Source organism: Maylandia zebra, linkage group LG9, assembly GCF_041146795.1.
Source record: "Maylandia zebra isolate NMK-2024a linkage group LG9, Mzebra_GT3a, whole genome shotgun sequence".
NCBI classification, from domain to species: domain Eukaryota; kingdom Metazoa; phylum Chordata; class Actinopteri; order Cichliformes; family Cichlidae; genus Maylandia; species Maylandia zebra.
In genome coordinates this window covers 21605545-21631158 of record NC_135175.1, presented here as the reverse complement: position 1 = coordinate 21631158, position 25614 = coordinate 21605545, and the positions used below count along the sequence as shown (strand labels likewise).

Sequence of the window (25614 nt, the reverse complement as noted above, 5' to 3'; positions counted from 1 at the left end):
ATAAAACTGGAGTGAATTGAATTGAATTTTGTGCACACATATTAATTAGCTAGATCAAAAGGGCAACGGATATAACTGGGTGATGGAACAGTAATCCAGAATATATACTTTAGAATTAAGTTGTTATCTTAGCTGACAAAAAATATCGATCTAAACTAATTTTTATTTCAGTTTATTTTATTCATTTTTAAAATTTTATTTATAATGGTTTTTTTTTTTTTTTTTTTTTTTTATTTATTTATTTTTTACCCCTCAGCATGTGTGACGAATCTGCCGAGAGTGTACAATGGGCACACAGCGTACGTGTGGCGTAGAGAAAGTGCTTCCCGGCGGCGGAAGCAGTGTTTACTTGCTCTCAGAGATTTCATCATTCTCTTTCTCGCATTACTCCGGTCCATGCTTCTTCGCGGCACAGCATCAGCACTGCTGAGGACCACCACTGAGATTTTCCGCTCCTGCCCGGTGTCCACGGTCCGGTTTGTTCGGCAGTCGCTTCGCTACCCGCGTAAAAACCGGCCGTTTTCAACGTCGGTGTGCTTGTGTAAGAAGAAGAAAACAAGCCTGTGGCTGCAGCTGGCGGAAGGACAAACCATGGACGGCAACATTGAAGAGATTCTCGCCCCTTTGAGGCTTGCAGTGAAAGAACAGGTAATTGGGACTTATCGCCTTATCTTTATCGTTATAGATAAAGAGTGTTTGTTCTCAGTGTGATTAAATATATTTTAGTACCGCCCACTCTGTCACATTAGCCTTCTCGCTCGTAAGGCTAGCCGGCTAACACGACCCGGCTGCTCGCTGTCAATGAATCAGTTGCTTTCTAGCTAGCTGCTAACGTTAACTGTCAGTTATGTCTGCGCTCTCTGCCACGTTTCATTGAGCTGCTGCTGTTGCAGCTGCTTTTGCATACACTTGTGGAAAGGGCGTGGTTATGATTGGAAGCCAAATTTGTACTGCTAATAAAACAAAAAACAAAACAAAAAACCTACACAACACTGATCCTTCAGCATATTTTTTGTAAGCATGCCCATACTCGTGTAGTATGGTTTTGTTGGTTTATCTGTGTCTGAAGCCAGCTCACTCTCTGTTTAGGGGGACCTGGTTCGCCAAATGAAACAGGATGGAGCTCCAGATGTGGATATTACTAAAGCTGTAGCAGAACTAAAGGCGAGGAAGAGGACTCTGGAGGCCAAGGTAAGCAAATCAAGTCCACTTGAGCTCATGGTACTCTGGAGTAGTTAAACTTTAGATATATGATATGCTCTTCAAGTGCTTATACACCCCCAGACAGCCAGACCACTCTGAAAATACGATGCTTTTCATTAAAGCTGAGAAGTGTATCATCAGTCCACCTGGCTGGGATGCTGTGAAAACTATATCAAAATGACAAAGAATGATCAAATCTGGGTTTTTGAGATCACTCTGAGTATTTTTAAGCTTTTTTTCACAATCTCCTGTATAAGACGATCAGATACTGAGCTATAAAAGATCTTAACATGCCTCACAAAATGATACCTGAGTCAGACCTGACGGGTAAACGAAAGCAAGTAAGAGGGTCCTGGAAGCAAAGCTATTATTATGGTTTTGTATTTTCTAATTATTTTTTTATTTTATTTTGACTTTTTGTTTTTAATTCAGTTTAGTGTCAGTTTGTTTCCAGAGTAGATTTGTGATTCAGTGTCGTTATTGTTTGGAAGTGTTTAATGTATTTTAGTGTAATATGTGGATGGCGTATGTCAGTGCCAAAATTGAGGAAAATCATCACAGATTTGACAATAATAACACACAACCCTCTGAAAGCATTTTCATCTAGTTTTAGTTAACTCTAATATCCATGCCAGGAAGGCTCTGTGTTTTAAGGCCAAGAACAGACTTTAATGCTCAGATGTTGTTGTGATTTTAATCTTGGCACTTTGTATAAAAATTGCAGGAGTTGGCACTGCAACCCAAAGATGACATCGTCGACAGAACCAAGATGGAGGATACCCTCAAGAGGCGATTCTTTTACGACCAGGCCTTCGCTATCTATGGAGGTAAGACCTGGATAGCCAGCAGTGGAAATTAAGCTTTCGGTTAGTGCTTAAGCCAGCGTATGATGGCGTCTTTAAGCGTTCTGTTACCATGCAGTAATGCTCCTCAGGTGTGAGCGGCCTGTATGACTTCGGCCCTGTGGGCTGCGCCCTGAAGAACAACATCCTGCAGGCGTGGAGGCAGCACTTCATCCAGGAGGAGCAGATACTGGAGATCGACTGCACCATGCTGACCCCCGAGTCCGTCCTCAAGTAGGTGCACTGAACCTGTTGTAGTCGTGGTCTCAACATTTGTATTAGGCTTTAATAGGCTGTTTATTTATATTTAATAAAGGGTAATTCAGAAACTGCTAAAAAAAAAAAAAGGCGCCTAGTGGTTCCTAGAGTCAGCTCCAAAGTGCTGAACTGTGGGTTTTTGTTAACGGGCGCACATTGATTTCTGCGATTTTATGCATGGAAGCTGCCACTAATAGCAGCTTTCCATAGCCCGGTTGCAGATACACTGTTGAATGTACGAGTTTCTTTGGGATGCATTTTAAATCCTTGCCATTAATACACTTATTACGTTATTTCTTCCACCAGGACTTCAGGACATGTGGACAAATTTGCAGACTACATGGTGAAAGATGTCAAGAATGGCGAATGCTTCAGGGCTGACCACCTCCTCAAAGGTGAGCATGGTTTGCTTCTAGTTTTCCAGCACCGTGTAAACTAAAGGTGGATCTGTATTATTAATGGGACTCTGCAGACAGGAGGGGCAACTGCTGCTCGTCACCTATTCTGAGTATTGCTGTTGTGCCTGAGGGGGGGATGGAAGTGGCTGGACCAGCAGAAATCACGCAGGGCTTACAAAGTAATACAGCCGCTAGAATCCGAGACACTGGAACTGTACCAAGAGCTTGTGATGGACTGAGGACGTGTCCCAAAAGGCTTTTTATTTTCCCAGATAACACAAAAGTGTGTAATATTTATTAACAGAGGTACTTCAAATTGCATGAGGAACAAAAACAAAACAAGCATGTTTTCGTGAAGCTTTTTAGTTTGCAGCACATTTTCACATATGGTCAGTTTTTTGTATTTCACGTACTGTTTGTTATCGTTATTGCAGCTTACAAAAACCTCGCAACCGTCATGAGTACATATCCCAGAGTTGTGACATTGTACAATGTAAATAAACATGAATGAATTTGCTGCCATTTTAACAGATTATACATTAGGAGATGACATAAATAGTGTGTGCAACCAATGTGGAGGACATATAAGGCCTCCTCTGGGTCTGTGGGGTGTGATTGGTTCAGGGGTTGTTGGGTGCCTTAGCCCCGCGGTCTCCTACCAGGTGGAATTAGACTTCACTTGTTGTGCTTCTTTTAATGCACAGTGTTAGCTGAGCACACACGCATTCACTCATACTTTTTATAATGACTATATTTACGTTGAGCACTGTTGTAGGACTCGCTGTAGGTGCTGGGGGCAGGCTGGGATGTTGGTGGGAAGTCACAAAAAACAACAAAAACACCACTGTCTGGTTTTTCTGTGTGTTACAGCCCACCTTCAGAAGCTGATGTCTGATAAGAAGTGCACAGCAGAGAAGAAGGCTGAGATGGAGAGCGTCATCACCCAGGTCTGTGTTAATTGAGACAAAATGAGTCATGTTGAAAAACCTTTGTTTCTGACGTGGCTGTAAATCACTGATTTTGCATTTTTTGGGCTTACCGGTTTCCAGTTGGACAACTACACCCAAGAAGAGCTGTCTGACCTTTTCGTAAAATACAGCGTCAAGTCCCCTACCACAGGAAACGAGCTCACACCTCCCATCTCCTTCAACCTGATGTTTCAGACGTCCATTGGACCAGGGGGGAATATGGCAGGGTAAAATGACTCCTCAGCACTGTGCAGAAACGTTTCCTCACATTTGTGTCATTAATTTTGATTTTTAATCAATCTGCATTTTCAGCTATCTGAGGCCTGAAACAGCTCAGGGAATATTCCTCAACTTCAAGCGTCTTTTGGAATTCAACCAGGGAAAACTGCCATTCGCTGCTGCTCAGATAGGAAACTCCTTCAGGAACGAAATCTCTCCTCGCTCTGGACTCATTCGTGTCAGGTGAGGAGGGGGTGTGTCCTCTGGTTCAAATAATATTTTGTTTTTAAGCTGAGAGAGAAAACGGGAATGTGACTGTGTGATATATATTTTTGTGCAGAGAGTTCACCATGGCTGAGATTGAGCACTTTGTGGACCCGAATGAAAAGGATCATCCCAAATTCCCCAACGTAGCTGACCTGGACATCATGTTATACTCCTCCAAGGCTCAGACCAGCGGGCAGTCTGCACAGATCATGAAGCTGGGAGACGCTGTAGAGCAGGTGGCCATAACACTGGAACACCAATGATGATGTCAAATCCAAAATAGTCAGTTTAAGATGAAAAGCAACAAAAAATGTATCTTGTCTCACTTAGGGAGTGATCAACAACTCCGTCCTGGGATATTTCATCGGGAGGATCTACCTCTACCTTACTAAAGTTGGTATTGCCAAAGACAAGCTGCGTTTCCGACAGCACATGGACAACGAGATGGCTCACTACGCCTGTGACTGCTGGGATGCCGAAGCCAAAACCTCCTACGTACGTCCCACTGCAGCGTTTCCTCACAGCTTTATCAGCTTCTTTGTATGCTGATGCTCAAAGTAATGTTTGTCCCCTGCAGGGCTGGATCGAGATCGTAGGCTGCGCTGACCGGTCCTGTTACGATCTGCAGTGCCACGCACGGGCCACCAAGGTCCCTCTGGTTGCTGAAAAGCCTCTAAAAGAACCCATATCCTTAAATCAAAGTAGAAACACAACTTCAGAGAAAGTCCCAAAACACGAAAGAGCCTTTTGATGTTGGTGATCGGTGTTTCTCCTTAACTTCTCCACACAAAACTGTAAATGTCGTCCAGTTTGAGCCCAATAAAGGAGCCATTGGGAAGGCCTATAAAAAGGATGCAAAGATAGTCATGGAGTACCTCTCTGTGTGTGACGAGTGCTTCATTACAGACCAGGAAAAGCTGCTCAGTGAGAGTGGGTGAGTGCTGTGGCTAATCATCATACTGATGGTTGTTTCAAGTACATTTTCAGGAAAGAGTTAGTTTTTCAAATTTGTGCTCCTCAGAGAGTTCACCATCGAGACAGAAGGCAAAGCGTTCAAACTCACAAAGGACATGGTCAGCGTGAAGCGATTCCAGAAGACTCTGCACGGTGAGTTTCACTCAAGAGAAACGTGAGGGGAAATGATACCGGAGCAAGCGGTTTTATAATGTCTCTGTCATCCACAGTCGAGGAAGTTGTTCCCAACGTGATCGAGCCCTCGTTTGGCATCGGTAGGATCATGTACACCATCTTTGAGCACACATTCCAGGTCAGAGAAGGCGACGAACAAAGAACGGTAAGTCTGACAACATCGATGTTTCTGCCCTTACAAAATGACACCATGTTCAGTGCTGCTGCACTCATCCTCTTCATCTATTTCTTTATGATTAGATTTTGATCTGGAACATTGAATCCTTGTGATTGATTTATGTGTATTTTACTAACAAGTTAAAGAGTAGCACTTAATTTCATTTGCCTGATTTTGTTATATTGTTGTAGCTCCTTACAGAGTTGAGTATTTTTGCATGCTTTGTTTTATTTTTGCTGGTTTTCTTTAATGATGCGTCTTCATTTTCACTGCAGTACTTTAGCTTCCCTGCTACTGTCGCTCCTTACAAGTGCTCCGTCCTGCCTCTGAGTCAAAACCAAGAGTTCATGCCTTTTGTGAGGGAATTATGTAAGTGATTCCAAAATCAAACATCCTATTTCAGTCAAAGAAGAAAAATGGCACTTTCTCCAACTGCTTTTTTCTTTTCTCCTTAGCGGAGGCGCTGACCAGAAACGGCGTATCTCACAAGGTGGACGACTCTTCAGGATCCATCGGGAGGCGCTACGCCAGGACGGATGAGATCGGAGTGGCGTTTGGAATCACCATTGACTTTGACAGTGTGAACAAAACGCCTCACACAGCCACTCTGAGAGACCGTGACTCTATGAGGCAAATCAGGGCCGAGGTACTGCTTCACTTCACTCCATTTTTACATGTGTTAGGGCTGCGTAGGTAAACTCTAGGGCGGTGCTTTTGTCACAGCACAGAAAAACATAAAAAACTGAGCAACCATGGTAGTGATTTTCATAACCTTTCAGCTCATTCATTCATTTTGTGTGGTTTGGTATGAAAAATGGTCTCTAAAACATAGGCTGTACAGTAGAATTGGTGTTTAATGTATTCCATTTATATAGCGCCTTGCTGTTCATCCATGGGATAGTTGCAGGAAGTTGATTGTAAGTGATGACATCCAACAATGATGGCGACCGATAAAGAGAAAGCTCTCTGTGTGAGTCTGTGACAGCTGTGCAGCAGGATTTTTCATTAACAGTATGGCGTTAAACCTCCCACCTAAACCTTTCTGTTCAGCCACGTATTTTAAAATTTACCGTAAGCTTTTATGTCTGTTACTTTAAAAAAAAAAATCAGATCAAATGATTCTATAAGTGACGACCAAAGAGAAATACATTTAAGGCCCAATGAGTTTCATCCTTTGCTTGTGCTTCACCTCTCCACAATTCATGAAATTCAGCTTGGTGCTGTTTGATTGTCATGTTGAAACAAATGAAGGGATAAACAAGCAAACAAAAACACTGAAAATGTGCCTCGACAGAAGAATAACAGAGTGGAAAGATGCGAGGACATGCATGGCTGCAACGAGGCTGAGCTTCTTAGTGTGGCAACAGATGATGTATTTCAGTCTGTTTCACTCACATTTCATGGAACAGAGATTCCTCTTTTACTCATCAGTACAGCTGCATGCATAAACTGTGCAACAACAACAAAATCAATTGTGTTTTTAGGCTTTAAGTCCATTTTCTCTGGTTTACACTTGTGTTGGGCTCAGAGTGATGCCAAGACACGAGCCATACATATCTTTGGACTTGATTGATAATTCTTTCGACAGTAAAATTACCTGCAACATGACTTAACCCTACTCCAAGTGCATTTCACCTCGAGTTCCACACACACCATATAACACCATTAAGTAAAAACGCTCCTCTTTTTCTCTCCTCACAGGTCGGCGAGCTGCCCGTGATCGTTCGGGATTTGGCCAGCGGCACATTGACCTGGGCGGAAGTGGAGAGCAAGTACCCCATCTTCGAAGGACAGGAGACCAGCAAGAAGGACACGAGCGAAGAGTAGAGTTCTCCTGTCTGCCAGCCACTTCATAATAAATCCACAGACTCGTTGCTTATGCACCGCCGCGACGATTGCCGCGACTGGATTGTGACGAGCTGTAGTGGCGCACAGAGCCCTCTTTGTGATCCACACCACTGCAATCACTAAATTGTCATGTATTTATCATATCTTAACAGTTGTGGTAAAGCTTGCACAGGACTGTTGTTTCATTGACGAGCAGCATTTCATCCATGCACGACCATGCCAATACGATGTTAAAAGGGAGAAATGTAATCAGGGTGTTTTCAGTGGAAGGAAGCGTCCACCATTCCAGTTTCAGGCAGATCTGATTGAGATATTTAACAGTTTCAATAAAAAGAGTCGGCACTTACAGGACACGGACAAACAGCTGTGATATTTTCTTCTTGTTTTTGAGCCACTGCTGCTCAGCGATTGCTTTTAATCTCAAAAATGTCTTCTTAAGCTTACGGTAATTCAGGAGTTTTTAAGATGACCTCCAAAACTAAAATCTTAATGCTCGGAAATTAAAACCATGTTTTGAATGTTTGCTTTTTTCCCCTCCAGTGGAAAAAATGTGGACTAAAAATGTCCAACGCATCAGTTTTATTAGTTTGAACATAAACGGTGTATCAGAGCCAACATGAATGAAACAAGTAAATCCAGTATGATTTAAAAACAGAATAGTCAGCGAAATTGTTTTTAGCACGTGACAAGTTGATGTGTTTAACGCAGCGTACCGATTCATGTTTCATGTGTATGACAGATATTCTGCTTCCTACCATGATTATATTGTTTTTGTTAAAAGTGGGATTCTTTTATTTTTTTGCCTCATAGCTCAACATCATATCTGAGAATTCAAAGCAAAGCAGCAGCCGGCACAGTGGCGTTGTGATTAGCAGGCCTAACAGTAAGTAGGTCCTGGGTTCAAATTCACTGGTTCCCTGGGATCTTTCTGTATGAGTACTCCGGTTTACTTCCAAAGATGCACTTAGAGTTGATTTTTAACCTATTCTAAATTGTTTGGGCGTACCCTGCCTTCTGCCCTGTGACAACTGGGATATGCTCCAGTGTTCCCTCCACCCCCATGATGCTTGGAGAATTGGAAGAAGATGGGTGGAAAATAAAGGACTGATAGTATTATTTTTCACCATTAGCTGGCACCACTGATTCACTGTTACTTCCACTACTAGCTCATTTTTATTTAATTTTTTTTCTATTAAGGGCCTGTTAAATTCTCAAAGGTGGGTAAAGGTAAACAGGTTTTTGCGATCCTACATGCACAATAAGGCACCACTGTTAAGGTGAAGTTACAAAGGCTTTAAAGTGTGGGCTCTTCCTTTATTACTGCATTTATTTACTACATTTATTACTTAGAAAAAGCAAGGCCTAATGCACAAACATCCTAAATGGATATTTGTTTAGCTGGTTAGTCAGATTACTTTGCCTCTTTATTCCAAAAACTAATAATTCTGCCACATGTACAGATCAAGAGTTTGGAGCCTTTTTCACCTCAGTTAACCATGAGACTGTGCCTTCTACCAAAGCTTCTTTCAGCTGCTTCCTCGTTCACAAAGGGGGTCATCACAGTGCACTGACTGTCAGACTTGATCTGACAGATGTTCACACCAGATGTTACTTTGCTACTAAATAATTGTTAAGGATAAAGCGTCTCAGAGACACAGAGAGTGAGCAGGATGAGATTTCTGACTTCCAGGCATCAGTGATGTTCCGTTATACTTGTTTAGGACAAATTTTCCAAAACACTTTCTTGCAGAGTTAAGCACACTGGCTTCAAGTTCACTGTGTACAATAATCAAATAGTTTCACGTTGTGCATTTATGCCCCATGCTATTTATTTATTAAATGTGTCATGTCAAATGAAAACATCTTTTAGTGTTGTAGTCAGAGCTCATACTTGGATGGAGGAACAAAAGAGCCACATCATGTTATTTCTATCCTGGGGCCATTGTTCTGCACAGTGTATGTATTACTAGGCTGTTAATGCTAATGACTAAACAATACTGTTGACAGAAAGTCAGGACCAGTGTGGTTTCGTTTTCAACCTGGAATGGAGAATTAATTTGAGCTTCCTGGATGATGCAACACAACAACCTCGTTGCCAGAGTCGGATTATAAAAGAGAAGAAAACATTTCCCTCTCTGTGTCTCAGACTGAAGGAAGCTTGAAGCAGACTTTAACAAGAGCAACCTGTTGAGTGTCAGCATGGAAGAATTACTGGCTCCTTTTAGGCAGGCTGTGCGGGAACAGGTAGGTTTTTCATCTGAAGATCATGCTCGTTTTCCAGATTTCTTTTCTCAAACAAACAACAGCAGCTCTTCAACAAGCGTTATTCTTGTTACTTTTTAATCATAGTTGGTTTCGCTAAATAGATCATGATCATTTCAAGTATCTGCCATTTCTGTTTTCACATGTATCAGAGCATTGCTTAGCCCAGGGGTCTGCAACCTTTAACACCCAAAGAGCCATTTGGACCTGGTTTCCACGCAAAAGAAAACACTGGGAGCCGCAAATACTGTTTGACATCTAAAATGAAGATAACACTGTATATATTGTTTTTTACCTTTGTGCTTTGTGTGAACAACTAAGGTGTGTTTATGAAATCCTTTAAGTGCTAATGAGAAAATTACATTTTATTTATGTAATTAACACATTTTGAACTCTTAAAGAAATATAACAAAAGGAAAGACACCCAGCTGAACGAAAATGATCCATGTAGCAAACAAAAACCGCCCTTATATCGCCTTTGGGCTTTTGGAGCGTTGACCTGGCTTTTAAAAAATAATTGGAAAAAAAGCACTATGCTGCTAAAAAATGAAAAATAGATATTTGCAATATTCTGCCTAAATATGTATTTTACCTGGTCAATGTGTGTGGCGGGGCGTGGTCTGCATCACCGCTGCAGGGGAGACGGACGCACCTGAGCGGCACCCGCAGTCACGCCTCGCGGTCTGTGCTCTCTATGCTGTTGTGTTGGTGTGTGAGCTGAAAAGCTACAGCCGGCTGTATGCGTACAGCAACCGTGTGTGAAAAGTGGTCAATAAAGAGATGCTGAAAAGCGTGTTCATACAAACATCGTCGGGTGTTGGCCGTGATGTGTTTACAATGGGACTTCTGCTCCTGAACTTCTGCAAATCAGGGCTGTACGAAGTCACTTTCATCTTTATGCAGGACTGTAAGCTGTCATCTGTGAGGCGTGAGCGGTGTTTCTTTTTAACATAGTTCACGGTGGAGAATAGTTGCTTACATAATGTGGATCCGAAGATCCATAATTGGCCTACCTGGGGTTGAAAGTCTCGATAAATGCACCGCGTTTCCGCGGGTGTGACGCTTATTTTGAGCGATGAAAAAAATAATGGAATATAATTTTATTTTTATATTTCAATATCACAATAATCTTCCAATTTAGAACTACAAGTTAAAAAAAGATCTAACATAAATAAAATATACGTCAGCTAAATACTTCTAATTTATTTTCCCAAACCTCGCGGAGCCGCACTATAAGGACTAAAGAGCCGCAGGTTGCCGACCCCTGGCTCAGCCTTTGTTACTGAAACTGAAAAACCACTTAATTCGAGTGCGGAGAGGAGGTAAAGTGTAGTTCTGTTCTGCAGGGTGACTTGGTCCGTGAGTTAAGGGAGAAAGGTGCTCCGGAGCAGGAGGTGAGCAAAGCTGCTGCAGAGCTGAAATCACGGAAAAAGACTCTTGAAGCAAAGGTGAGAGTCTCACAGCTCCTGATTGGCCTTTGCACTGATTCTGCTTTCAGTTTGACATGTTTTTCCTCGCGTGCCTCTCTGCTAACTTTTATGACCCCCACTCTGATTAAGAAATAGTGCCTCACACCATCATTTCCCATTACAGGAACTGGCTCTGCAGCCCAAAGAGGACACAGTGGATCGAGTGAAGATGGAAGATACATTGAAGAGGAGGTTCTTCTATGATCAGGCATTTGCCATATATGGAGGTAAGGTAGCAGAAAGGAAGGATAACAGAAGCTGATACAGGAAAAGCTGAAAAACCAAGAAAACACTTGTGGAAATGCTTCATTTTTAAATCAATATTTATTTTATTAAAAAAAAACTACTTGTCCCTCAGGTGTGAGCGGCCTGTACGACTTCGGGCCTGTGGGCTGTGCTCTGAAGAACAACATCCTGCAGGTGTGGAGGCAGCACTTCATCCAGGAGGAGCAGATCCTGGAGATCGACTGCACCATGCTGACCCCCGAGCCCGTCCTCAAGTAGGTAAGCACAAGTTCAAGTTTGGCTTCTAATAGATTTGTCCTATAACCAGCTCCCCATTTGTTTCAGGACTTCTGGGCATGTGGATAAATTTGCTGACTACATGGTGAAAGATGCCAAGACAGGCGAATGCTACCGGGCAGATCATCTTCTCAAAGGTGGCTTTAAACTTTCTGACAAGGTGTCAGATTTCATGACATGGACAGAAAATGACAGAAAACTAAAGGAACTATGAGAAATACAGAGTAGCATCATAATCTTGCTGATGTTAAACATATTTTGGTGATATTTATTTCCCTGCAGAGCGAGTTCTGAACAGGTTTTTACCTGCCTTGCTGTTTAGTATCTCCTCTGAGGAATTGATTTCGAGCTGCACAGATAACTGATAAGTTTTTTCTTCCACCTGACATCGGTCAAGCAGCTCAACAGACCTTTTAAAAAAGAAAGAAAATGAGAATAATTATTTAACATTTAAACAGAGTGTGTAATAAATACCTATTTTAACCTTGTACTCTTAGTTAAAGGGATATTTCGAGCGATTTTGCACATGAAGATAGTTTTGTGTTGTCTATGGGTTTACTTGTATGACATTTAACCTTTTTATATTGTACATTTTATATAAAGGACTTATTGACTGGCTGGTTTTCTTAGATCTCATTATTGGCTAAAACCAAACAGACAAACAGCATCAATGAAACAATAATCTAAAAATGTGCGTGTTAATCCTTGCATCTATCTTCTTTTTCGTTTTATTCCTCACAGCTCACTTAAAGAAACTGATGTGTGAGGAGAAGTGCTCAGCGGGGCAGGTGAATGAATTGGAGGATGTCATCACACAGGTGTGTGCCTCGCAAACACACATGCACCGGTGTGTTGGTGAAGAAATAATCCTGTGATGCATTTGTGGTCCCTCTGTTTCAGATGGATAACTACGCTCAGCAGGAGCTGGCCGATCTATTTGTGAAATACAACGTCAAGTCTCCTGCCACAGGAAATGACCTCACACCTCCTGTCTCCTTCAACCTCATGTTTCAGACGTCCATCGGGCCTGGAGGGAACATGCCTGGGTACTCATATCTGCACTTGCAACATTCCTTTCAAGGTTTATTATTTTGCTGTGTTGAAATTGTGCACGTTGGTATTTCTGCAGCTACCTGCGACCTGAAACAGCTCAGGGAATGTTCCTCAACTTCAAACGTCTGTTGGAGTTCAACCAGGGAAAGCTTCCCTTTGCTGCTGCTCAGATCGGAAACTCCTTCAGGAATGAAATATCTCCTCGCTCTGGACTCATTCGTGTTAGGTAATGCTTAGAATGAATTATTGCTGCCTTCCAAAAGGGATGTTGGGTGAAATATCAGCATTTCCTGCTTGCAGGGAGTTCACCATGGCTGAGATCGAGCACTTTGTGGACCCAAATGAGAAGGTCCACCCTAAATTCTCCAATGTGGCCGACCTGGAGATCATGCTGTTCTCCTCCCAGGCTCAGACAAGCGGACAGTCAGCACAAATGATGAGGCTGGGAGATGCTGTGGAGCAGGTAGGTGTCGTTTTACTGACATACCTTAGAGCACCAAAACTATAGCATAGATGAAAGATGAATGGTTAGAAGCAAGTTTGGTATTTAATTCAGTATTTGACGCACATCTTTACATTCACTGTCTCTCTGCTGCAGGGAGTCATCAACAACTCTGTGCTGGGCTACTTCATTGGAAGAATCTACCTGTATCTGATCAAAGTGGGACTATCCAAAGACAAAGTGCGCTTCCGTCAGCACATGGAAAACGAGATGGCTCATTACGCATGTGACTGCTGGGATGCTGAGTCCAAAACCTCCTATGTAAATATTTTTTCTTTCCACTAACAGACTTATAAAACCATTTAAAGCATTATAAAGACAGCGTCCAGTTTTATATTTTAGTTGCACCTTTGTGTTTTTTCTTCTTCAGGGTTGGATTGAAATTGTGGGCTGTGCGGATCGCTCCTGTTACGACCTTTCGTGTCACTCCAGAGCTACCAAAGTCCCTCTGGTGGCAGAAAAGATGCTAAAAGAGCCCATATCCTTCTGTGGTCCCAGTCCAACAACCTGACTATAATTACACTAAATGTGTCAGGTCAGACCTATAGCCTATTAATAAAATATTTTAAATATCCAACTTTATTTATTTACAATATAGGTTTTTGCCTTTGAACAATTTTCCTTCGTTTCAATTCAATTTTATTTAAAGAGCACCAATTCACACCAACAGCTTTATATTAAAAGGTAAAGACCCTACAGTTGGTAACCGTGGGAAGGAAAAACTCCCCTTTTATCAGCAGGAAACCTCCAGTAGAACCAGCTCAAGCAGGGGGAGTCATTACTGCGACTGCGTGGGGGTGAGGAGGAGTGTTAGATTTCATGCTAAAATCACTCAGGCTGTGGATACAGGTTTGAAAAATGAAGCCTCTGTCTTCAACCTGCATTCTTTGTATTGGCCAGCAGGGGGCTCATGGTTACAAAAAGAGGCAATATAGTTTGAGAAAAGAACCCTACTACACTTTTATGATCTCAGTAAACACTTTTTTTTATGAGTTTATGATCTGAGTAGCCAGTTTTAAGCCCTGTTTGATATAGATGTAGTGTTTATATTGTAAATTAAAGTCCTATTTAGAGTAAAATAGACCTAAACCATGTATAGGATGTGGAGTGTTTCTCAGCCGGGTCTTCTTTCAAACACACAAGATGGCGATGGCCAAAATGCTTAAGCCAAGGCTTCACCAACCAGTGGCTGATGTCTCAGTGGCTTTATCCATCCTTTCTTCATTGTTATGTTTTTTTTCCCAAGTTTTATGCCTTAATTAGTTCATACAAAACAGTAAATGTCATCCAGTTTGAGCCCAACAAAAGTGCCATTGGAATGGCCTACAAAAAGGATGCCAAGCTGGCTCTGGAGTACCTGGCTGTCTGTGATGATTGCTACATCAGCGATCAGGAAAAGCTTCTCAGTGAAACAGGGTAATTAATGACGTTCATGCTCTTAACAACCATAAAGTTCATTTATGAAGCATTTTGTGACTTGATGTTGTGTTTCTGTCTGTAGGGAGTTCAGCTTTGAGACAGACGGCAAAACCTTCAAACTCACTAAAGACATGGTCAGTGTGAAGAGGTTCCAGAAAACCCTGCATGGTAAGAGGTGACATCAATCCTGTTTTTTAATGCCAGAGTAGGCAAGTTATTGTGGAAGGGTGGCAAAAACAACAACAACAAAAAAAAACAACAACTCTCAAATGTCTCTATTTTACCCTGTCACAGTGGAGGAGATTATTCCCAATGTAATTGAACCCTCTTTTGGGATCGGCAGAATCATGTACTCGATCTACGAGCACTCATTCCACATCCGGGAGGGGGATGAACAGAGGACGGTAAGAATACTCCACAACAAGAAAACAGATCTGAGTAACAGTTACGTGTTTGTTTTGATTTAAGGTGCTTTATTCTGTGGTCAGTATTTCAGCTTTCCTACCATTGTGGCTCCATACAAATGCTCCATCCTGCCTTTGAGCCAGAACCAGAACTTTGTGCCATTCATCCACCAGTTAGGTGAGTATAGTCTTTCCATTTCAGTAGAGTGTTGGCTGTTACAGTTAAATACTCAAATGCTCTTTTCAATAGTATTTGGTGAATACTATTGAATACTAGAGCCAGGATATAGTTAGCTTAGCTTGGTTTAGCTTTAGTCTGACATTGTCTGCAGCCTGGCCAAATTAAATAGAGGATTTTCTTATTTCCCTTAGTTGATCACTGGGAACAGAGATACACCCCATCATGAATCATGGGGTGTATCTCTGTTCCCAGTGCTTTCTCCAGTAACTAGTTTAACTAATTGTTTTCTGTTTGGTTCTCATGCATTGTTTATGCACAGATCTCTGAATGTCCTGCCACACCAGTTCAATCAGGTTGAGGTGTGGACTTTGACTGGTCCATTGCAATACCTTTATTCTTTACCTTTTGAGCCATTCTGTTATAGATTTGCTGCTGGTTTGGGATCATCGTCCAGTTTCAGCAGAGCTTTAGTTGTCAGACAGATGTCCTCATATTTGATTTTCAGTGACTGCAAGGTGTCCGAGTTCGTTAGCTAAAAACAAGCCAAAATCATCACCCCTCTACCACCGTGCATGACAGTTGCTATGAGGTGCACACGCTGACATGCTGTGTTTTGTTTTCACCAAACATAGCATATGTTTGTCCTGGCAAACCTTCCAAACTAGTCATACTTGTTTAGTCTGTATTGTTATGAAGTTTAACATTTAACATGCTAAGGCTTGCAGAGTCTCAGCTATAGCTCCAGCGGCATTTGCAATTCCTGTGCATGTTGCACGGTCTGACCTTGGGCTGAATTTGCTGGGAATTGTGTTATTACACACCTGAGTGCTCCAGACCAACAAACTGCCAAAGCATCTGCTTTTACATTCTCTTTTTCAGATTACTGAGTGACTTTGCCAGGGTTATAAGTCATGGTAGGGCTTGGAATACTGAGTATACATGTAGTATTACTTAGCAAGTTTTAGAGGTTGGCAATAGTCTCTTCCTATTTATAGTCTTAATGTTATACCCAGCTAATAGCTATATATTCATACTTAAGCAAATGTAATGGTTTTGTCATCATCTTCCTCCTTGTAGCTGAGGCTATGACCAGAAACGGTGTGTCTTACAAAGTAGACGACTCTTCAGGGTCCATCGGGAGGCGCTACGCGCGGTCAGATGAGATCGGAGTGGCTTTTGGAATCACCATCGACTTTGACACAGTGAACAAGACGCCTCACACGGCCACTCTGAGAGACCGTGACTCGATGAGGCAAATCAGGGCCGAGGTAAACCAGTTAACTGTTTTGATTTTTGAAAGTGCCATATCTGTTTTTTTTTCATTGGTTTTTTGGATACTAATTTACTAAAATATATCACAGATCACAGAGTTGCCAGACATTATACAACATCTGGCTAGTGACACCTTGAAGTGGGCTGAAGTGGAGAGCAAGTACCCCATCTTTGAAGGACAGGAGTCCAGCAAGAAGGAGTAACCATCCATCCACCCATTCATTTCACGAAGTGGGACACACTCTGTACAGGTCCCCAAAACCTATCTCCAATTGGAGATAACATTTGGAGAACAGTGTTGCTCAAGCAAATCACCAACTGACATGTTGAACTGTTCCTATGAAGGAGGAGAACGGTTTAATAATCTATAATTTTCTACATTGTCACGTTTGATTGTCAAATAAACAACAAAATATTTGTCCTACAGTTCGTTTCATTTGCCGCTTAAATGACAAACTGTATTGTATTTTGAGATATTGTCACCAGTTGGCACTGCGTGTTGTTTTATATCTCCCAGTGAGCTGTTGTTAGAATCTGAGACACGGAGCTTCAGGCTGCTCAAATTTGCAGGAGGCTTAGACCATCCCAAAACAGACCTGGCAACATGTAGAATGGAAAATTTTTTTACAGATAAAATATCTGGGTCTTTTTTCTTTTGACAGTAAAAATAGTTCCTCAAATCTTCAAAGTATGTTATGTTAAGCAGTGTGACGCAATGCAGACATGAGTACATGTAACTATGTAAATATAATGAGGGCTTCAACTTCAGACTTTTCAGTATTAAATGTGAAAATATCGACATATGGCTTGAGTGAGTTTTGCTAACTATTTGCTGCTTATTAGCAAATATAGGCGACCTGAATACATGTCCAATGTTGTGTGGCTCATAGTCTATTATACTGTTTTAGCAGTCCTCCCGTTCCGCCCCCCCTGTGTCAGTGGACAAAGTACAAATACACCATGTCACCTTTAACGGGTGGCAGCTCCCTCTCAGGGAGTCAGAGGGACCTGCAGCTTGACCTGCACTCTGTGGAAGCACAGCAGATGCAAAACTTTACCTTTCCTTCCATGTTCTTTTTTTATGTGACATTTTAAAGTGCCTTTGAAACAATCTGAATTTTCTTTAACAACTACTTTGGGCTTACTGCGATCAAGGTCAGTATCACAACAGGTGGTGTGGAGGACAAACTGAAGTGCATGACCGTGTGGCATTTCAACAGCATGCATCTCATTCAGACACCATGAAGAGAAAGCAGGAAGGGGTTTTACTGTAGTTCATTGTTGCTTCATTTAGCTGAGTTTGATTTTTCTCTTATAGCAACACGTAGCTGTTTCATTGTGTGCAAGCCTAAGCTGCAATTCATCAGAGAGAAATCGTTTAGTTAAAAATAGCAGCAGCTGCACTTTAAATTCTAATCGGTCAGTTTACCCTCCACCTTTTTATGAGAAATGAGAAATGTGTCAAACAAGTCAAAGAAACAATATTCTTAAATAATTGAAGCTTAAAATCAGGCATTATACAGCAAGGTTTTTGGAACAGAATATATTAAATAAGGAGGAGAAAGCAGGTTCTTATTGTACCAAAGAAGAGGCATCAGAATCCACAAAGCAAAAGATAAATAGTGAAAAGAACCACTCTTTGGCACAATAGGAGGGCATGCTTATAGTGAATTATGCAGTTTATTATGCAGATGCAAATCAAATCAAATCAAATCAAATATGATCTTGTAAGATACGTTTATCCGTCAAATATTAAACTATCCGACCAGGCCTACTAATACAGTTCATTTAGGTTTAACTGATTTTTTGCTATAGCTGACTCTGACTGTTCCTTAGTTGCTAGTTTCTAGTCTTACTAAAGCAAATTCTGGTACCTATTAGAGTCAAAATACTACTACTAATAATATTAACAATAATAAAAATAATAATGATACAATATGTTTTAGGGCAGGCCTCCCATGTAACAGAAAAGTCATGACCCCTATGGTATTTCAGTGTCTCTCAGTTCCTCTGTCAGCTCCACCCCTCTCAACATGGCGACTATGAAAAGTGTGATTAATTAATGCCAGTAAAACCAGCATGTCATGTGACTTAATTCTTCCCATGTTATCACTGGACTATTAGAAACTCTGATACAACAGCATCGTGACCAATCATGTCATGAAGTCATTCGTAGATCTCAGGGTGCAATCAGCCACTGCTGCTATACACAGCTTACCTTGTTAGCCAGCTAGCTAGCTTGTGAGCATAGAGAAATCCTTGAGTAAATCATCGGTTAAGTCAAAAACTGCAATCCTATAAGTGGTTCCTGGTCCCAAAAAGCTTAAGAATTGCTCAATTTAAACTACCTAAGTGTAAATAAACCAGAAAAAACAACATACCATTTTAAAAGTACTATTTAAAATCTGATGTGTTAGTAAGAGTGATCTAATAGCAACACTGATGGTTTTTTACTCTGAGGTGTTAAAAAATAAAAAATCCTACTGCTCTGCTTTCCTTTGAATAACGGATGTGGAAACTTCGTTGACAGCTGGACTAATAATCTTTAAAATTAGCAGTTATTAATCCATTTGATAAATGTACAAAGATAAGTACAATAAAAATGTGGAAAGTCCTCTGTGATAGTCACAGGTTAAGAGGAAGCAAATGGCTTTTGTTACTTTCCATCTCTGATAATGTGTCACAGAAAGTTCACGGATGACAGTTACCTAAATTTAGAATCAGCGATGGATTAGAGGTCTATTTTAGTTGGGTTATGCAAAATAATGTAATAAATGCCCTCATACAAATACTGCAGTAGGACTGTGACACTTTTTGTGAGGCTCAGTTTATTTTTAGGATTACAGCTGTTCATGAAGAATAATGTGCCACCCTTCCTGTAGTACAGCAGTGACTGGGATCCAAAGGATCCCCAAAATAAAAGATAACATCAGGGGAAAGGGGATGAACCTCTGGCATATGTGTCTTACTGTAGGCAGGATAACTCAGGAATGCTATTTGGCACCGCCTGTTTTAGGTGTGACAGACAGATTAAAGTACTCTGACTTCTCTGTGGTTTATATTCAGGAGCCTCCGGAGCTCCGTGCTGTCCTGACTGCATCGCCATGGGGCTCAAAGCTGCTCTTCCCAAGTATGAGATTTATTTCTACAACACTGTTTTGTGTCTGGCCATGTTCTGGGCCACTAGCTGGATCTTTGAGGTGTCCAGTTGTGAGTATGAGTTAACACACTGACACACATGCACACAGAAAAAGAGCATCCGAATATTAAGCCTACTGTATTTGGTCATTTATAATGAAAACTGTCCTAACTGGTGGTGCAGGTGGATTCAAACTTAGGACTCTGAGTTAAAAGTTCACAGGTTTATTTACAACAATGAAATACCAGGAATTGTATCTGAAAGCTTTAACACAACGAGGTCTGATGTCAGGTTAACAGGTAAGTCCACAGCTTAATTTTTCCCACAGGAATGTCTTTAAACAAATTTTGCAAATTTCTCTCAAGAGTTTCTGCACAGAAGCATCCAAAATGCTACTAACTGTGTAGGGAAGCTGTCCATCAATGACCCAGATGGTTGGAGGGGGGTTGGAAGGGGGTACAACAGACTGGACTAAGTGGGTTTCGACTGGAATATGTGCAACGTTCCACATGCTGTCAATTCTCATATTCTGGGGTAGCTTAAGACAGACACACACAGAGTTAATCAGAACCTCAACTTCAAAAGGACCAGTGTAGTGTTAGAGTTGGGTGAGTACTCTTCCCAGGTAAACTGGAAAGTCCAGGTGGACCTGTCGGTCGATGCCACACGCCAGAGATCTGCATCTAGCTCTTGGTTCCCTCTGCTTGCTTGTTGGTCACATGTGTTTCTTGAATGATGTTTGAGCCAGAGGTGACCAACAACTAAACGTGTACAGAATATGATGAACCAGCACAGGACTAGGTGACAGAAAACTACTAAGAAGACCATTTTGTTTAAAGGATATCTATTTATATTTATAGCATAGAAATACCTATGAAGTACTAGTTAATCATATATTAATTCCGTGACTCTATCCTAGACTATCTATACTTTATAAACAAATTATCTTGCAAATTAAATCATAAAAAGGACTAAAACAAAGCTTGACTAAATTATTTTCCTCTTTTTCCTGATCAGCATACATTAGATTCCACGAATGCAAAGTTCATCTGAGACTGTAGCACAGTCACGTACAGACAATACACTGTGAAGTATACATATGGGGGAAGTGTCACAGTGTAAGGTTGAGGAGTCTGAGCTATGTAGACCACGCTGAGGAGAACAGGTGTCGGTATTAATACCACCGAGCACAAGAAGAAAATAGTCCCTCTGTTTGGCCTACATTTGTTTCACTGTCAATCTAGCAAAGGTTTGTCATTTGCACTCAAGGGCAAGAAAAGAAAACACGGTGCACAGAAACACTTGGCTTCTGTACCAAACTATAAAATGTTGTATTCTCCCCCCCCCCGCCCCCCAATTGTCCCATTGTTAGCCAGTGCAAACAGAAAGACTTTCAAAACCAGCGTGAAGCCAGGATGGTACTACTTTGGGAGGAAAATGGTAAGAAAATGAATGCAGCTCATTTGTCATCATTTGTTTGCAGAAGTGTTCTCATATTTCTAATATTGTTGTGCTCGCTGGTCTACAGGAAACTGCAGATTTCGAGTGGCTGATGTGGTTTTCCACCTTTAGAGACCACATCATATTTGCGCTCTCTGGTCATGTGCTGTTTGCCAAGATCTGCTCCATGCTGGCTCCACAGGTGCTTCTCCTGACAGATTGATGGATTGTTTTCATTGAGCTTCTGTAGGCGGATTAATGTAGTATAGGACAGATCCAATATTTACTGCTAGTGTTAATAATCTGAGTGAAGCACTGAACTGCAATGAACCCAAGTTTATTTCTCACCATTATCTGGCAACCTCAAAATCTTCTTTGTCACAGCTGAGCTTTTATTTGTTTTTTTGTTTTTTTTAGCTGCTCTTTTCCCAGGGTGGTATGATCTAACACCATACATCTTTAATGACCTTAAAAACAAGAACTGGGTGCACAAGAGTTCATTTAAATCGTCTGATTTCCTTGCATGAACCTGCCTTTTAAGTGTGGTCTAAAAAATTTTCAGCAGGGTTGAGGTCAACCCCTTGGGAAGGCCAGTCCAGAAGCTTAATGTTAGCCTGCTTTAGCCATTATAAAACACAGTTGCTTCTAAGTTTTAACCGTTTGGTTGTTGAGGTGAAGGTTAAAAACTTGGAGGTTGTCCTCAGTCTTCATTGTTCCGTCCACTTTGTGCAATGTATCAGTACCAGTGGCACCAAAACATCCCCAGAGCATGATGCTGCCACCACCATGCTTGACACTTGGGACATTGTTCTTCGGTTTGAAAGCCTCAACTTTACTCGTCCTAACATACCTCTTGTATATGTGTTATAATTGCTCAATCTTTTTCTTATTTGAGCATAAAAACTATTCTCCATGAGATATTTGGCTTGTCCATGTGGGCTGCTGTAAATTTCAGTTGAGCTAGAGGATGTTGATTTTGGAGCAAGTTTATATCTCTTGGGTTCATCAAGTTAAAAACCACTGTAGAACCTTCAAAGATTTAAGTGACCCTGTATGTATCATTCACTCGTTAAAGATGATATTCATGCCCATGATGAATGTATGAAAACTTTTAAACCACAAGGGTGACACCATTTTTCTGTCCCACAGTATCGGTCCTTGGTATATATGGTGTATGGCCTGCTTGCTGTGTGGACCAGCATGGGCTGGACCTATGTCACCCTCATCCTCTCCCACTGTATCCTGCTCTACAGCATCTCTTTAGTGAAAATCCGCTGGCTTTGCTTCGTCACTGGTCTTTGTACGCTGGCTACATTCAAGTGTGAACCCTTCATTTCCTGGCAGGTAAGCTGCTGGCACCCAAACACCTCAGTGTATTGTCTATACATTTCTCATGGTCGATTCCCCATGTCTTCTCTAAACAGGCAGGTTTTGTGGAAGGGGACTTTGAGTTGCGTCCTGTTTTCTTCTATGGAGGATGTGGGTTTACAATCATGCGTTGTATGAGTTTTGCTCTGGAGAACTGTGAAAGAAAAGATGGCAACTACAACATCTTGGAGCTGCTCAAGTACAACTTCTACCTCCCTTTCTTCTATTTCGGGCCTATCATGACTTTTGATAAATTTTATGTTCAAGTAAGTTTAATTTGATTCTTTACAGGTTACAAAATTATTAAGTATGACGATCGTGTGACCTAAAATTGATGGTTTCTTTTACTTTTCTTTACTGCTCATGAAGATATTTAGAACACACAATGTAAAGTTTACATGCATTTATGTCGCCATCAGTAAAAAAATCTGACGTTTAAAATATCCCTAAATAACAGGGCCTGTTGTCTGCAGAGGCTGAAAGTTTCTGGCTTTCTCCGTAGTTGTGATGTGTGTTTGCTGCCCTCTGCAGGTCAACAGGTGTGACCTTACCAGGAAAGAGCGGGAGATGTGGAATATCAACCTGCACGGTGTGATCCACCTTATCGTCATCATTGTAGTGGACATCCTTTTCCACTTCATGTACATCCTCACCATCCCCACTGACTTGAAGCTGATGAAGCACCTGTCTGACTGGGCTCTAGGTCTGTGCCACTTCACGAAAATTCCCGTTTTAATATTTTTAAACCCAACGGCATGCAAAAAAAAAAGCACAAATGAAGACTGAACATTAACATATAATTAAAAGCTTTGACTTTATGCAAACAAACATTAACATGAAAAATTTCCAGTTTTAATTTCAATTATTTGAGATGAAAGGAAACTTGCAGCAGAACTGATGTCACTGCATTGTTTCCAGTGGGGCTGGCTTACTTTAACCTGGTGTATGACTGGGTGAAAGCAGCTGTGATGTTTGGAGTCATCAACACGGTATCCAGACTGGATCACCTTGACCCTCCTAAACCACCAAAATGCATCACCATGCTCTATGTGTTTGCTGAAACGTGAGTGAGGCTTGAACACAAGTGAGTGGTTCCAGGCGTACATGTGGTATAATTCTATAGTACTAAAGCTGATTTTGTTTTGTAGTCACTTCGACAGAGGGATCAACGATTGGCTGTGCAAGTGAGTGTCTCCAAAAGGCCACCAATATTAAAGTCATGTTAATCATTTGAAAAGCAAAGGTTCTGATGAAGCCCTAATCCACAGGTATGTGTATAATTACCTGGGTGGAAAGCACGAGAACATGGTGGAGGAGCTTGTGGCTACACTGTGCACCTTCGGCATCACCATCCTCTGGTTGGGACCCTGTCAGGTGGTCCTGGTCTGGGCTTTCCTGAACTGTTTTGGTCTCAACTTTGAGCTGTGGACAGGCAAATTCTTCTCCGTGGAGCCATTTAGCTCTTTTGAGGTTGGTCAGATGAGTTTGTTTGTACACATCAATAAGCAGTTTATAAAGGATAAGGGATTTAACGTGCATGTTGTATATAAATATGATTTGCAGATGGCAATGTCAGAAGCGATGTCTCGGCGCATCAGAGCCATCTTCAACACTTTTAACTTCTGGAGCATTGTGTTGTACAACATTCTGGCCTTGAACAGTTTGGACTTTGCAAAGTTGGTTGCCAAACGGCTGCTTCTAAAAGGTGATTTTGGTTGTTAATTATGAGGCAACTTTGCCATTTCTTACCAGCTTATTAACAAGGAATTACCTTCCCAGGCTTCCCCATAACCACCATCATCGTCATGTTTGTGACCTACTGTCTGATTCAAGTGATCAAGGAGCAAGAGAGGAGACAGGCACTCATAGACGATCCCGATCCACTCCCACCGGCACCGCCTCCAAACGCTGCCACCAGTCCTACCACCTCTGCAACTGCACCCACTGCTGCTCAGCCAGTCGCAGATCCCAGCAAAGAAAAAGCAGAGTAGATATTTAATTTTTAACGAATGGTTACAATGATGAAAATTGTGAGTTCTGTCCAAATGCTAACAGTATTATGAGTTTGAATGGATGCAGACAAGCTCGCTGTAAATAAAATTTTAAGTATTTTTACCTAAGGGAGAATTTAAAACTTAATGGAAAAAAATTACAGTAAATGAATATTTACTGTAACATATTGTGAAGTTCACCTGTATACTAACCAGGACTAACAATAAAACTACATTGTCGGGACTGTGATTGGTCTAGAGCAAAAGTAAAGATTAGTGAAAACATTTGTACTTTGTGTGTTTATGCAGGTTTTTGTTCTCTCCGATGAAACTGCTGGCGCTTTTTACACTACATGAGTCAGTGTTGAGTCTTGTCATAGTACCGTGAGCCATTTCTGTTGCATTACATCAGCACTTTGTCACTGAATCCTGTTTGCTGCTTCCACATGGAAAACACTTTGAATACTGTTGGGAGGGAGTGCTACAGACACCTGTGGTGAATCACTGCTCTGACCAGAACAAGGCAATAAAATGGATTTAATAACATCAAACGGCGGAGGTTCCCTTTTTTTGTTAGGGTAAATTTACCAGGTAATTTTGGCAAATCACTAAGAAAAAAAATATGTGTGACATTTAACTGTGTTTTCATGATTACCTGAAATGTTTTTAATATTTTTGTGTTAAACTGATGCAATAAAACATGAGTGTTTGAGCCTCTACAGCTTTTGAGACATTAGCTGTCCCATGTTTTTTGACACGAGCAGTGTTCAGGGTAAAATGGTTCAGCTGATCAGTGAAAATGTCCCACTGTACTCAGCCAAAGCCCCTCTCATCCTTTCCTCTACCCACTAGTTGTATTTTTAAAACACTTTTGATGTCTGTCACATTTATCACTTCTATATCAACATGTTTCTTTCATCCTTTTTTCAGGTAGTGTAATGTGAAAATGGAATGTAAGACATAGAATAAGAAATATATCAAAATATTTTTAAAATGGGGAACTTTAAAAATATCTAAAAAAACTCAACTCAGAGGGTGGCCCACTTTACCTGAAATGAATCACCCATTTTATCTAATACATGAGGGTAAATTGGGCTGGTAATTAAAAATGTTTTTTCATACAAATTTGCTTAATTTAGAAAATTATCTGCATTTTTCTGGCAGAGGACAGCACAACATGGATTATGAATCAAAATGTCTAGATGTTCATTTGGTTCTTATTCACCTTATTATTGAAGAGTAAGTTTTAACAAGTCAGGTCACTCACCATGGAGTTTTCTGTG

At 41.2% G+C, this 25614-nt stretch overlaps 3 protein-coding genes and 1 non-coding gene across 4 annotated transcripts; all 4 read left to right on the top strand.

Annotated features, from left to right (window-relative positions):
- The first annotated feature begins 342 nt into the window (after positions 1-342).
- On the top strand, positions 343-7670 carry LOC101473206 (glycine--tRNA ligase). The gene is made up of 17 exons (XM_076888178.1): positions 343-648; positions 1090-1191; positions 1928-2030; positions 2138-2279; positions 2610-2698; positions 3572-3648; positions 3751-3896; positions 3982-4131; positions 4229-4391; positions 4486-4650; positions 4733-4841; positions 4945-5089; positions 5177-5262; positions 5340-5449; positions 5737-5830; positions 5917-6107; positions 7163-7670. Exons 1-17 carry the CDS (start codon positions 397-399, stop codon positions 7286-7288), a joined length of 2250 nt encoding a protein of 749 aa, XP_076744293.1. The 5' UTR covers positions 343-396; the 3' UTR covers positions 7289-7670.
- On the top strand, positions 2396-2532 carry LOC111501682 (small nucleolar RNA SNORA84). The gene has a single exon (XR_002721619.1). It is a non-coding gene; the product is annotated as a small nucleolar RNA SNORA84 (small nucleolar RNA).
- Positions 7671-9399: 1729 nt separating the features above from the next.
- LOC101472906 (glycine--tRNA ligase) lies at positions 9400-16819 on the top strand. The gene is made up of 17 exons (XM_076888177.1): positions 9400-9553; positions 10918-11019; positions 11165-11267; positions 11399-11540; positions 11611-11699; positions 12304-12380; positions 12463-12608; positions 12692-12841; positions 12916-13078; positions 13214-13378; positions 13488-13596; positions 14389-14533; positions 14619-14704; positions 14831-14940; positions 15025-15118; positions 16199-16389; positions 16483-16819. The coding sequence occupies exons 1-17, from the start codon at positions 9509-9511 to the stop codon at positions 16594-16596; spliced, it is 2031 nt and encodes a 676-aa protein (XP_076744292.1). The 5' UTR covers positions 9400-9508; the 3' UTR covers positions 16597-16819.
- A 542-nt stretch (positions 16820-17361) lies between these two features.
- Positions 17362-24882, top strand: hhatlb (hedgehog acyltransferase like, b). Its single transcript, XM_004546741.3, has 12 exons — positions 17362-17548; positions 19460-19603; positions 20905-20972; positions 21061-21174; positions 22122-22316; positions 22397-22606; positions 22872-23043; positions 23259-23403; positions 23489-23524; positions 23609-23810; positions 23904-24045; positions 24120-24882. Exons 2-12 carry the CDS (start codon positions 19498-19500, stop codon positions 24329-24331), a joined length of 1602 nt encoding a protein of 533 aa, XP_004546798.1. The 5' UTR covers positions 17362-17548; positions 19460-19497; the 3' UTR covers positions 24332-24882.
- Positions 24883-25614: the final 732 nt, after the last annotated feature.